The 12,809-nt window shown below is 34.9% G+C and overlaps 1 protein-coding gene across 1 annotated transcript; it reads left to right on the top strand.

Moving 5' to 3' along the window:
• The first annotated feature begins 1,264 nt into the window (after positions 1-1,264).
• Positions 1,265-10,298, top strand: AMER3 (APC membrane recruitment protein 3). The gene is made up of 3 exons (XM_072407757.1): positions 1,265-1,387; positions 4,508-7,104; positions 7,782-10,298. The coding sequence occupies exons 2-3, from the start codon at positions 4,524-4,526 to the stop codon at positions 7,790-7,792; spliced, it is 2,592 nt and encodes an 863-aa protein (XP_072263858.1). The 5' UTR covers positions 1,265-1,387; positions 4,508-4,523; the 3' UTR covers positions 7,793-10,298.
• Positions 10,299-12,809: the final 2,511 nt, after the last annotated feature.

A 12,809-nucleotide genomic window follows, 5' to 3' on the forward strand; every position in this document is an offset into this window, starting at 1 on the left:
GCTTTACCACACCTACCAACAGCACCTGGGCAGAAGGAGCCTTTTTGTGAAAAGGGGATTAAATTGCCGATCTCACGCATGTGCAGTGGGATCCCATGGTAGAGACCTCCGGACCGATCTACTGCACTGCGGGATTAAAGGTAAGTGAATTTTTTATTTGTATTGGGGGACTTTTAAGTTTAGTTCATCTTTAAGTTCAAGTTCACTTAAGTAGCTTTCATAAAATGCTATTTTTCACAGCTAGCAAATCCGAATAGGTGATCAGCAAAAAGCAGATTGTCTTTGACAGCATCTGCATCTTCTTGCTAGCACCAAAGTGAGACATTCAATATATAATTTATATACCATTACTTTTGTAATTTCTTCTAAATGAGAGCTGAAATGAAAAAATGTTTACCTTTGATTGAAACTCCATTATTAGGTGTCTGCTTATTAGTTGTCACTTTATAAGTTCAGGTCCACTCACCTTCATCCTGCATGAAGGATTTATCACACTGTAACAACAACCTAGGCCAGCAAAATCATCTTACTTGATCTAAATAAAGAACAGCTATATTACTGAAGAGTGACCCCCTCTCTGCGTTGTGTCTAAATGAAAAATATAACATTGATGATTATCAAGTATGCGCACTGGAATGTAAAAATTTGAATTGACATATTCATATTTATTGGTGGTCTCTGGGCACAGGTAAGGGTGGATTTTAGAGATGGTGTACAAATGAAACTGGCAGGACCTGGAAATGTTCTAAATGTTGAAGGGTATAAGGAGAATATATGTTTACTTCATGCATATTTCTCTATGATATACTCTATGCATAATGTCCTATAAGACATTTGGACTCCCAATATTACCCTAAAGACTGTTCTACTTGTGTGAAGAAGGAGACACCAATCAGTCAAACAGAGCCTCCCTTTGACTGACCATGGAGTTTAGAGATTTCAGCGTATATATATATATATATATATATATATATATATACGGTATATATATATATATATATATATATAATACATTTATATACAAATATATAAATGCCCAAACAAGTAATGCCTCTTCAAATATACAGACTGAATAAAGCTACTATATACCTTAGGATTACAGTCATTTACATTGGGTTACAACACATTGGGATCAGACCATTGTAAATTTGCTACAGCACATCCAATGGTTTGCAGAGCCTGTATGAGTGTTGCTGGAAATGAATGTGCAGGAGACATTATCACATGTGAGTGGGGTGGGGGAATCAGAGCTGTGTCATGAGCAGCCGCTTCCACATCTAATAGAAGGATTCTGTACTGACTGCATCATCACCACCTTTGGAGGAAAACACTGCAAAATAATCCATAGGAAGAATGATGCACTAAATCAGGAAGGCCTTAAGAATCAGTAAGTATACACTGTTTCTTCTGCTATACAAAAGGATGTCATATTGGATGCTAAATATAAATTAGGTATTTACAGGTAAGCAATATGTTATGTGCAAAGCAATAATTATTTTAATATTACATTTTATTCGCACTGCTTTAAATGAACCTATACATAATGCTCATCTTTTAGTTCAATAGCTTTAAAATATATATTTATGGTTTATTTTGTGTTCATATTAAATCATTTTTTTTCATTTTGTCGAATTATTCTGTATCTTCTATTGATGATTATAGCACACATTAGTCTACAGCAGGTAACAAAGCCTTTATTAACATAAGGATAAGGCTTTTGGAGCTGACATTCCAACGTTTATCTTTTTTTCCTTCTCTGCATAGCAGCAAGAGCCTATAATTATCCAACAGTTCACATGAGTAACCAAGCACAGATGAGAGCTGTGGAAGGAATAGACAGCTCCTTCTGCTGAATGTCTGGCTGATTTCAGCAGATACCATGTGCTGCTCCTGATGGATATACTCAGTGGTGTGATCATTGTGGTTGTAGCATGTACTGTACATTGACATTTTATACTGTTTTTCTGCAGTCTAATTCAGTGTTTTCAGAGAACGTGCCTTTGTTTCTTCTGATCCACCACTGTTTCACTGTTTTTTTTCATTATTGTGCTGAGTACAGAATTGGGGTAGCAGATACACTGAGCATAGCAACATGGCAGGAAATGTACCTGTTCACAGCCTACATTCACATGTACTGTTGTTATTGCTTATAATACCATGTCACTAAATCAAGTAAAAACCACACATGTTAGACTGGACAAAATATATTATATGTGTATACATGTAACATATGTGCTGTAATGGCAGGTGTGGATTTATGTTGTCACTACATTATAAGTCTGTATTTCCTACTCACAAAATGAATGTTACATTAAAGCATTTAATATGCACTGCAGAGGCCCAGTGTATGGTTGAATATGTATTTTGTAAGACCTATGACTTGTTTTATTTTAAAAATATTCAAATTATGCCCCAAGCCCTACTAAAACACCCCCAAACAGCGTTTATTACATTTGTGCTCAACATAGAGCATACCGTGGTGAATCTTCAAATATACAGATCGATAGGTGAAACATATGTATTTAGTAAACATTTGAATATGCAGACTTACATTTTGTGTAACAAATTATTAATTAAGCGAATTACTTTCCAGTGTAATGTACTGTGCATCTATCAGTTTAATATACTGTGCATCTATCTGTTCATGTGCATAAATTTAATTTCACTATAAATAGGTAAATAGTAACCTGTACATGAGGCACTGAGTTTTGACCTGTCCTTTATACTCTGTGTTCTACTGCCTTAAAAGTTGTGATGGGGCTCTTCAATTATCTCCTTGGTCATACATGCTACATATTGTTGATGGTATTATGCATATGATTTTTCAGATATAACAGTTGACAACTGTTTGCTTACATACGGCATCACAGTAAGATTGTAGAGTAAGATCAGAGGCCAGACATTATTCTCTCCCTGGTGATGTTTTTGTCCCAGTTTGTTGTGCTCATTTGTTTCAGGTATAAGCTAAATTGGTTAGGTTTTAATTGGCATGGTATCATGGGTTTTACCTACAAAATTGATTCAGGTGTACCCCTTAACTCCTTAAGGAATTCAATGTTTAACTGACCTTTAAAAATCTAATGAATAACCACTGTATTTAAATCAAAATGTAAAAACACCACACTATTTGACTCCAGGAGACCCAACTGCTTTAAATTACAAATAAAAAGCCCTGTTCACCTTTATAAAGCAAAAGTGATTTGCCTAATATGCCAAATGTGTGCTTTGCAGTAGCTGTCATGAACAGCAGAAAGCGTTATCTGCTCCATGCTATATACAGGCCCCTAAGTTTCTGAAAGCCACAACCGGCTAAATTAAATTGGACCCACACAGGTCCAGGTGTCATTGTCATTCTATGTTATTCTTAAACTGATAATAGAAAGTAGCCCACTGATGATATTTCATTATAGTGCACCCCCCCCTCATCTACTTCTAGATATAAAAAAATCTGTAGATAACAAAGCTTACAGCTTAGCAATAAGATTTTAGATGGTCACATTACACTTTTATGGGACATTATCACCTCCAGTCCTAAATTTGTAATGATATCTAGAAGACTGGGTTTCCTCATGTTACACCAATTCACAACAGTGTATCTCCTGCATTGATCTAGCATTCAGTGTAGGCTTCCACAAGCACGTGAACTGTTGTGTTCACCGAGAGGTATATCCAACCATTCACCTTAGAACTAGAACTAAATTACTTAGGTTTCATGGTGCTCTTTCTTTTGTGATGAAATTAATTCAAGCTAGGAGATTTGATTGACTTGATTCAAAAGAACTCTTTGCTTAGCCATATTGGCTCTTCTACCATCTCTTCCCACGATACATAACAGGAGAGTATTGATAATTATCATTCACATGTTAAGGGCTACGTGAAACATGGCCAACCTTACCAGAGGGTACTTTATAAACACTGTTTTTTTTATCAAGATATATATTTTTTTTCCAGAGTCTAACCCCAATGTTCTGTGGTATTCCTATTTTGGACAGTGAGGGGGTAATATAAAACATCTGTTGGTTTAAGATATTGAGGAGATTAACTCCCACTGTGATACCTGTCACCTGGACAGAGAGCGAGATAAAATCTCTCACCAATACTTTGCTTACATGGGTTTCTAACTACCAGAAATATCACTTTATTGCTTTTGGGAAATTCAACCTCTCTTTTAAATACTGTTAATAAAAACCCAAAAAGACAGCACTTTACAACTTTATCTTAAATTAAAAATATTTTGCTGGAGTTGGGCTTTAATTAGGTTTTACAAGCACTAGTGTATATAGTGTATATTATGAGTTTGTAGAGAGACTGCAGTAACATATATGCTCACAAACAAATCAATCAAATCAAAAACAATGCCACTCTCTTAACTAGATAACTGCTTTATCTCTTACCTCTAGTTCAAAAGCTATGCACTGTGATGTGTAATGCATTTTTTTAAAGATGAGTAAAATGTCTTTATTTTTATGAAACATTGCATAAAAGAAGTGTGTCTTCCATTTTTCAGATCTACACTTTAAACAATGGAACGTGGCAAGACATTTATCATAAGTTATGCAAAAAACCCTTCAGAGAAGGTGCCTCAAGTTAGATGTAAAGATAAAAAGAAGATAGAAGGTCAAAAGAATCCTACTCAATGTGATATTAAAAAGAATGTTACAGGAACACAAAGAATGTCTAACAATATTTGCACAAAAGTGACAGTAAATAATATCCGCTGTCCAAAACCAGTTACGAAAAGTAAAACATATGATTGTGTTACAAAAGATGATAAATTAGATAAAAATAATAGAGTAAGTGGACATAGAAGACTTCCTAGTAGTAGAAGCTCACCAGGACTCATCGAAGACCCAGGAGGTAAAAGGAATGATTTGCAAGCCACAGGACCATCTACATGCAAACAGACAATGATTGACTACAGACACTTTGTGCCTCAGATGCCTTTTGTGCCATCAGTTGCAAAATCACTGCCAAAGAAAAGAATTTCACTAAGAAGATCTAAGAAGAGCTTAAAAAACATATTTAATTTGAAAAGAAACAAAGAGCAAGACACCATATCAGAAGACGAGAGTATCCAGATAGTGAATATTGAATCAAACAGCGTGAAAATGGTTGAGAAACAGTGTCAATCTAATGTGGGTGAAATGCATTCAGAGGAGCTCCTAGCTCCAGAGTTCCCTGATCGTGAAATGTACATTGATGCCATTGATTCCTTTAAAGCATTGTGTGAAGATGTGGCATCTCTAAAGAGCTTTGATTCACTTACTGGTTGTGGAGAAATCTTTGCAGATGAATGTTCCTCATTTATTGATATAGAAAACTGCAGAGTAACATTTATTTCAAGGCCAAGCCCTGTGGCTGCTAACTTTCAAGGTGGAGGAGAGCGGCTTGCCTCACCTGCAAAGTCAGAATCTATTGATTTCTCCAGATTCCATAGACATGTAAAGTCACTCCCAAGAAATTTAAGTTCAAATGAACTTTTCGAAGCTAAATCATTACCTGATTCTAATGATGCAGACGGAAAGGAAATCAAGAGAACTCTGTCCAAAGACCAAGTTTCCAATTTATCCTATAATGATCTTATGTCTTCTGCTGAGAACATTAATGAACCTGAGTCTCCAAAATCTACTAGTGATGAAGGATATTATGATTCATATTCTCCCAGAACGGAGGAAGTAAAAAATGAACTGGAAACTTATAGATCATTTCCAAGAGACAGTTACAGTGGGGATGCCCTCTATGAGTTATTTTGTGACTCAGAAGAAACAAAGAAATGGGCTAGTCAAGACAATGACATGCCGGAATCTGGTCATAATGTTAAAAATCCTACATCTATCTACAGTTTTTGTGTAGGATCAGAAGAGAATATGGCCACTCAACCACCAAATGATCTGGTGGAAGATGGTATTCTCCAAAGTACTTGGAAAGGAGGAGAATGTTTGCTAAAGCTATGTGACACTGAGCTGACTTTAACTATGGGCATGGTCAACTGGTTAAAGAAGACAGGAAGGATAACAGATTCTGAAATCAATGATCAAAATCTTACTTCTGATAAAACTGTGGAAATGGAAACAAAAATAGGGAATAGTACAGAGGCACTTCAGACAATTGCATCCAGAGACATAAGGGGGGAGTGTTACAAGCTGCACAGTGGATACAAAGAAAAAGAATATTCCAGTATAATTAGTCATATCAGAGATTCTGAAAACATATTAGCTGACATATTGTCAGGTAACACGACTGAAAAGCAAGCAACAAAGTTATTAGAATCCAAGGAGGATGAAAAAGGCTCCACATCTGAAGAGCATATAGACATAAAAGATTCAAGTCTGGAGTCACAAGTCCCAATAACTTTAAGCAAAAATGATGAAAACCAACATGTATCAAGTGCAGAGAATGAAAGCATGTTCCCTATGGCATCCGCGTGTGAGCAAGATGGTACAAATGTGACACCTCATCATCTTGACACTCTGCATTCACTAGGCCTACAATATACCTCAAACTCTATGTCAGAAAATAATAAGGGTCTGACAAACATTCTGGATAAATTCACAGCTCGACTGTCATCACTGCACATAACACTCGGTAGCCAGAATATCCAGCATGGTGCAAATAAAATTATGCGGCCCTATGAAATCACTCAGAACATTAAGAATTTAATAGAACAACATGACACTGAACATCAAACATCGCTGCCTCAACCAGCTCTGTTGTCCAAAAGTGATAATGAAACTGACATGAAACATCTAAAAACCTCTGATGAGCCTCCATTATCAAACACACTTCCAATTAAATATTTAAAAGATGAACATACAACTAATGGTCAAATGCCAAAGGAAAAACAATCAAGCAAGAGTGTCACCAAAACACATTTTCTACCTCTTTTTAAATCCCCATGTTCATCTGTGATTTCTCGATTCTCCTCTACTTTGTACAAGGTTCACAAACCGGGAGATGCAATCATATTTTTTAACACTGGAAAGTATCCTCAAGCTTCTTCTTGTAATGAAGACTTTGCAAATGATTTGGATGGTTTGTCTATAGATTTTTCCAAATTTAGAAACAATGAGTTTGAGCCCATCAGCACTGATGCTGAAGAAAGAGGTATGTAATTTTCCCCAAAATAACACTTTACTATAAGTTAAAATATATGAAAAACCTTGAAAAATTGAAAGCAAATGCAGAAAAAAATTACCTGCTTGCTTACAACCTTTTGAATTTCCATAAACAACTTTTTATCTACTGTACTTTTGGCAACTGGGTCACACTAGTAAGAGTCAATTCTCTAGTACAGTCAGTTCCCCTTTTCCTCTGCTATGATTAATTCCTCTCCTCATATTAAAAACATGATAAATGCACAAAAAAAAAAAAAAAATTATGGGAAGGTTGCTGAAATGATTATCTGAGAACATGGTCTATTTAAATAAATGAAGATTTAAATTCTGAAAATTGAACAAAAGAAATTGTTTTGATAGCGGTCAAAACCAAAACAATTTTTCAGATCTGTTTTATTAGTTCTAGCTGCTCCATTTAGACATTTAGAGAGGCTTTAACTCATACTGTTGGATTTTTTATACTTTTTGTTACAGTTTTCTGTTTAATTAACACTATGGAAAATGTAAATGTTGTTGTATGATTCATAAAGAGGAAAATGAGCCAGTGTAAAAAAACTTCTTCTTTTCAAGGCTATGATTGTAAAATAAAATTTGACATTTGCTTATATGTGTATGTGTTCTCATATTTTCATAAGACTTAATAAACATTATTTTTTTATCTTACAGGTTTATTGTAACAGCCAGTGGAACGTACGACAAAATGCATAAGACAAACTGAAGAGATTGATCTTGGCACCCAATGATTGGCTGTTCAATTCCAGTGGCTTACAAACCTTTCCAGTCATTGTATGAAATACACAGAAGAAAACCAACAAAGAGAACTACACCTGAGGCAGCTAAACTGACACATCAGCCAGAAATGAAACACAATACTTTATATGTTTATACCTTTTCATATCTGGGAAGAGATATTGTACTTCTAGTTCTTCCTACGTTTGATATTAACATCTTTCAAATAACAAAACTTTATATTTAATCAAGGCTGCTCTGTAGGGGGTCACTATGTAGAATTTGTATATGTATTCCTGAAAATGAAAGTATTGCCCATCTCTTGCACTCATTAGTATTTTTTCCCATTTAAAGCTGAACTACAGTCAAACAGTTATAAATACATAGTTGCAGCAGATGTACTACTTGTAAATATTTTTACTTTTGTTCATTTGTAGGTTTGCAGGTTCCTGTGTTATCTGGTTGTTCAGTAAATCTCAGAGTAGCATTACCTATTGCTGAGGTCCTCCCTGTAAACTGCCTTAATACTATTCCTTCCAGCGGCCAGTGCCTAAATACATAATAAATACATAAAGCCTGGCCAAGTATGAATAGTTTGATAGTATTTTAACATTTTTTAAATAATATCAACCTTTTTATTTTTTTTATTTGCTTGGGTTTAGCTTTAACCATGTGCCATATTGCTGTGTTATATGTGTGCAGGTATGAAATGATTGAAATAACATATGTTCTCCTTTAGAATCTCAATATACATTTAGGATAATATAAAATATAATATTATATACATTAAGTACAAAAGACATCAGAACCCTCGATTATCTTAGATGCTGCAATGTCTATGCAGAAGCTGAACAGAAGCCTCTCTGTCATTTGCAAAGATTGTAGTTCATTTTGGAAGGGCAGATATGCTCATTTTAGGATTCTGCCTTTTGCTTAGATTTTTTATTAAAGTTAATTTTTAAGGACAGAAGTATGGGAGGTAGGGGAACCAGTCACACAGTAGCTTATTGAATAGTTCAGGGGTCTATAGGGATCACCAAGGAGGCCTCGCTGCAGCTCTTGCTCGGGCGTTTTTTTACCTGAAAACTAAAACACTGGGCTAAATTTTATTTTTCTGGCAGAGTAAGGGACTTGTCAAGCTGCCTGAGCTGATATTGCACTACTTGGCCATTACTTTTTCATAAAATGTTAGGTGTCAATGAAGAATAATAAAAAGATATGACAAAGGCACAGGAAATCCTAGTTTTTCTCATTGCAAGGATAGATTTATGAATCTGTTCTAAATAAGTACTAAAGATACCATCATACCAGTTCCTTACCAGTGTTAGCATATATTGCCTACCACTTTAATAAAAGCTGTTGAGTCGCATTCAGTTTATTCCTAGAAAACCCCCCAGCTTAGTTCATCATAGTAAAATAGATAATTATTATTAAACAAATTATATCTGCTGATAAATATTATTATTATTACTTCAGAAAATGTTTATAATAAAAACAAGTTTATATAAGAGTTTGTGACCTAATGCCACAATGATAAAACAAAATTTCTATTCTAATATGAAAGAAAAATACAATCTGCACTGAAAGATTTCTACAAACACAGCAACTCCCATCACTGTGTTGTATGAAGTTAAAATATTTAATAGATCTTATTTGCACTTTATTCCAGAAATGGTATTATTTTTTTTACATTACAGCCCATCACAGCATAAATAATAATACACACATATTTAACGAATGACAACAGCTTGCTTTTGTGAAGGAAATGTGTCCGTAATGAACATACCTTGGCCTGTCATTCTTTAAAATATTAGAGAGGTGACTTGCTGCAAAATATTTGTCTGCATCCTACCTATCATCCCCTATTGTCATTCTACATAATTGTCATTCTAACCTTGGGCACATCCTACATATGTGTGTATTTGTATGTGTGTATGTGCTTGTAATCATGGTGAACAACCATTTAAAAAAATATTCTGCAACACTGCCATATATACAAAGCAAGAGAAGACAAGTAATATATGTATACAGATTTTTTAAAATTACACATTTAAATACAGTTTGAATCATTATTGTTTTATAGTTATTTTGATTAATAGTTCATATTGCAGAGGTTTTTCTATCAAGTACAGAAATAGAGTGGGAAAAAAAGTATTGTAGGTAAAGGATTACCAAAAGAGCGCTGCTTTACAATGTCCCTGCGTGGATTCACTTATATCTCAGTCGTGTATATAAGAATGTAAACCTGGCTGGAATGTATTATGACATTTTTTATTTAAGCCTTTTAATTGAATTTATATTGTGTGACATTCAGCAAATGTTTTACAATGACAAGAAATGTATACTGGCTTTTGAGAGAAAGTTTGAAGCAATGTATAAGCACTGATTGATTTATCTAAAGCAAGCATTGTATGACATGTTAGTAAGGTTCAGTAAAAAAAAACTTTTTTTGCCTTTAAATTGTATCAGTATCATTTTTGTGTCTTTAGTGTCTTTTTTGATAATGGGATTCCAGGTCTCTATCTCAAAAAGCATGCATTTATTAAGCACATCAAAACAGTGAAGTGAGTGTTATAAAGTAGTGAATGTGACCAGCAAACATTGACAGTGAACCAATCACATTAAAAACACTTGCACCTGAAACATTCAACTTGCGGGAAAACAGTATACCGGCTGTTGAAAAAAAAATATTGTAAAGAAAAAAAAATGCAGTGAAGATTGAATCTTAGACCAGGTATAGAGTCGGCAGGGAAGATGGCAACTTCCTCTGATGCAGTGATAACAGGATCCAGCACCTGTCCTCAGTGCACACAGTAAGTATGTGCCATAATCAGCAAATATGGTGTACATACCTACTGATTAAGAAGCAGGCAAATTTTCCTTGTGTAATGCAGAAAGATTTTACCTGATGCAGGCAGATTCTGTAAGTCATGTAGTTGGTTTCTTCTCCAATCGTGTTATCTCTGCAGGCAAAACACCTCTTTGTGAGGTAACACAGGCTATGATATTACATTACTGCAGTGGACAGCAGACACTGTTTTTTTACTCCGTCTTAAGTTGGCCCCAAAGTTCGCTTTTGACAGTTGAGTAGTGTAAGTAATTTTTTATATTTTATTCTAACACTATTTTTCAGAAAAAAAAAATTGGTTCTTTCTTTGCATTCTAAAGAACTAACACTAGGTGGTGCTATAATGCTTTGTTTTGCTATAAAGCATATATAAAGCAGGCCTGCAAAGCTACATCAAATTCCAAGCAATGGTCTTCAATAGGCCATGAGGATGGCTGTGGAATTTAACCATATTGTAAAATTGCGACCTTTAATTGCAGAGGAAGGGGGTCTAATGTAATTTTCCGAAGTTGAGAGGGAGGTAAAACAAGTAGGTGTAGAAACAACCCCCAGGACAATAAACTTCTCTGCTGTTGATGGCTACCTACCATGAGGCCCAGGAAAAGTTGGGAGACAGGGCCCCTAGTGATCCTAGATGTTGCAGTTTCACATGGTGAATACCTGTCCATACCTGATGTAGCATAGATTCTGGTGGTGAATCAGTGTCGATCTGTGTGTAAGAGAGATTGCTGTGTGCCATAAGACAATCAGCCTGAAACAGTTAATTTTTTTCCTGCAGAAATGCCATTCCTGCTACCTAAACCTAACACTTCCTATCTGGTGCCTACACTTAACCTCACCTTTACTTACCCTTAACCCCTGGATAGTCCATGACCTCCCGCTGAATCTTCTCATTTCATCATATTGTCTGTGTATAATATACCCTTTACTTGTACAACCTGTACTTGTTAATCATGCCATAAAAAATCTGGCCATATCTTTTGTGATCTGTGGTCTGCAACTATGTAATTTTTTTTTTAATTTTTTTTTATTGTGCACAGGGAGGGTGGGTATCCTAAATTTAGATATATGATTTTCAATATTATAGGTGTGTTTTACATCTAAGCCTGTGACACAGCATCTATTTCCAGAAGGAATGGAGCACTGGGTAGTGGCATACCTCCCAACTTTTAAAGACAGGAAGACACTTTCTATCTCAATATCTAAGTATGTAGTCAAATGACACAACCCTGCTATGCCCCCATTTTGTGGAAAAAAAATAATATGTAAAAAATGATTGGTTAATAGCAGGTGTTTTTTTTTATTTTAATATTTATTTATTTACCTATTTTATTATCTATTTTAATAAATGCTATATATTTATATATATGTTAGCTTTTTGAAATATTAAATGGAATAATTTAGAGGCTGGGTAAAAGGTTTATAGCAAAAAAACTTTTTTTTAATTAACGTTCTATGCATTATGTGACAGCAGCCTGATTCGTAGATACACAGACAGTAAACATGGCCACTGGGCATATGTTGTATGCTCCAAGCAAAACAATTCCCATACATGTGCTGGCCATATTTAGAGCTACGGCCAACACACCTCATGCACACAAAATCAGCACCCCCAGAAGGCAATTCTTTAATAGTTTTATATATATATATATTTATATTTAGAAAGTTATATAAAAGAAATACCTGTCTGTGGTAATATAAGGAGAAAATGTAACAATGGAATGGGACAAAACTAGTTCTGGTTTTACATTTCTAGCAGGATTTGAGGGAACTACAGATTCCTGTCTATTTTAGATTCTGTTTGATTTGGTTCTCCAGAATTTGAGCTCACAAAACAGCTCAAAAAAGTCTGTTTTCAGTGATTCCCAATTTCTGACTTTTTTTTTGTTTGCAGTGTTTAAGTTGGCAACAGAATCACCAGCTTCAGAGTTTCCTTTTTTTTTACAGGGTAGTTGCTAATGATTGTGTGACCCAAGCAGCAGCAAAACACAGCATTGTGGTCAGAAACAGAAGCAATTCTGCAGCCAGCTATAAATCACTAGAAAAAAAGGAAATAAACCAAATCAGATTTTTTTTGAACAGTTGCTAAGAACATATAATACTAGATATATATGCTA

This window comes from Pyxicephalus adspersus, chromosome 4, assembly GCF_032062135.1.
Source record: "Pyxicephalus adspersus chromosome 4, UCB_Pads_2.0, whole genome shotgun sequence".
Lineage (NCBI taxonomy): Eukaryota > Metazoa > Chordata > Amphibia > Anura > Pyxicephalidae > Pyxicephalus > Pyxicephalus adspersus.

What these genes read in the sequence shown, in the direction of transcription:
- AMER3 (XM_072407757.1), top strand. Translation starts at nt 4,524, where the DNA reads ATGGAACGTGGCAAGACATTTATCATAAGTTATGCAAAAAACCCTTCA.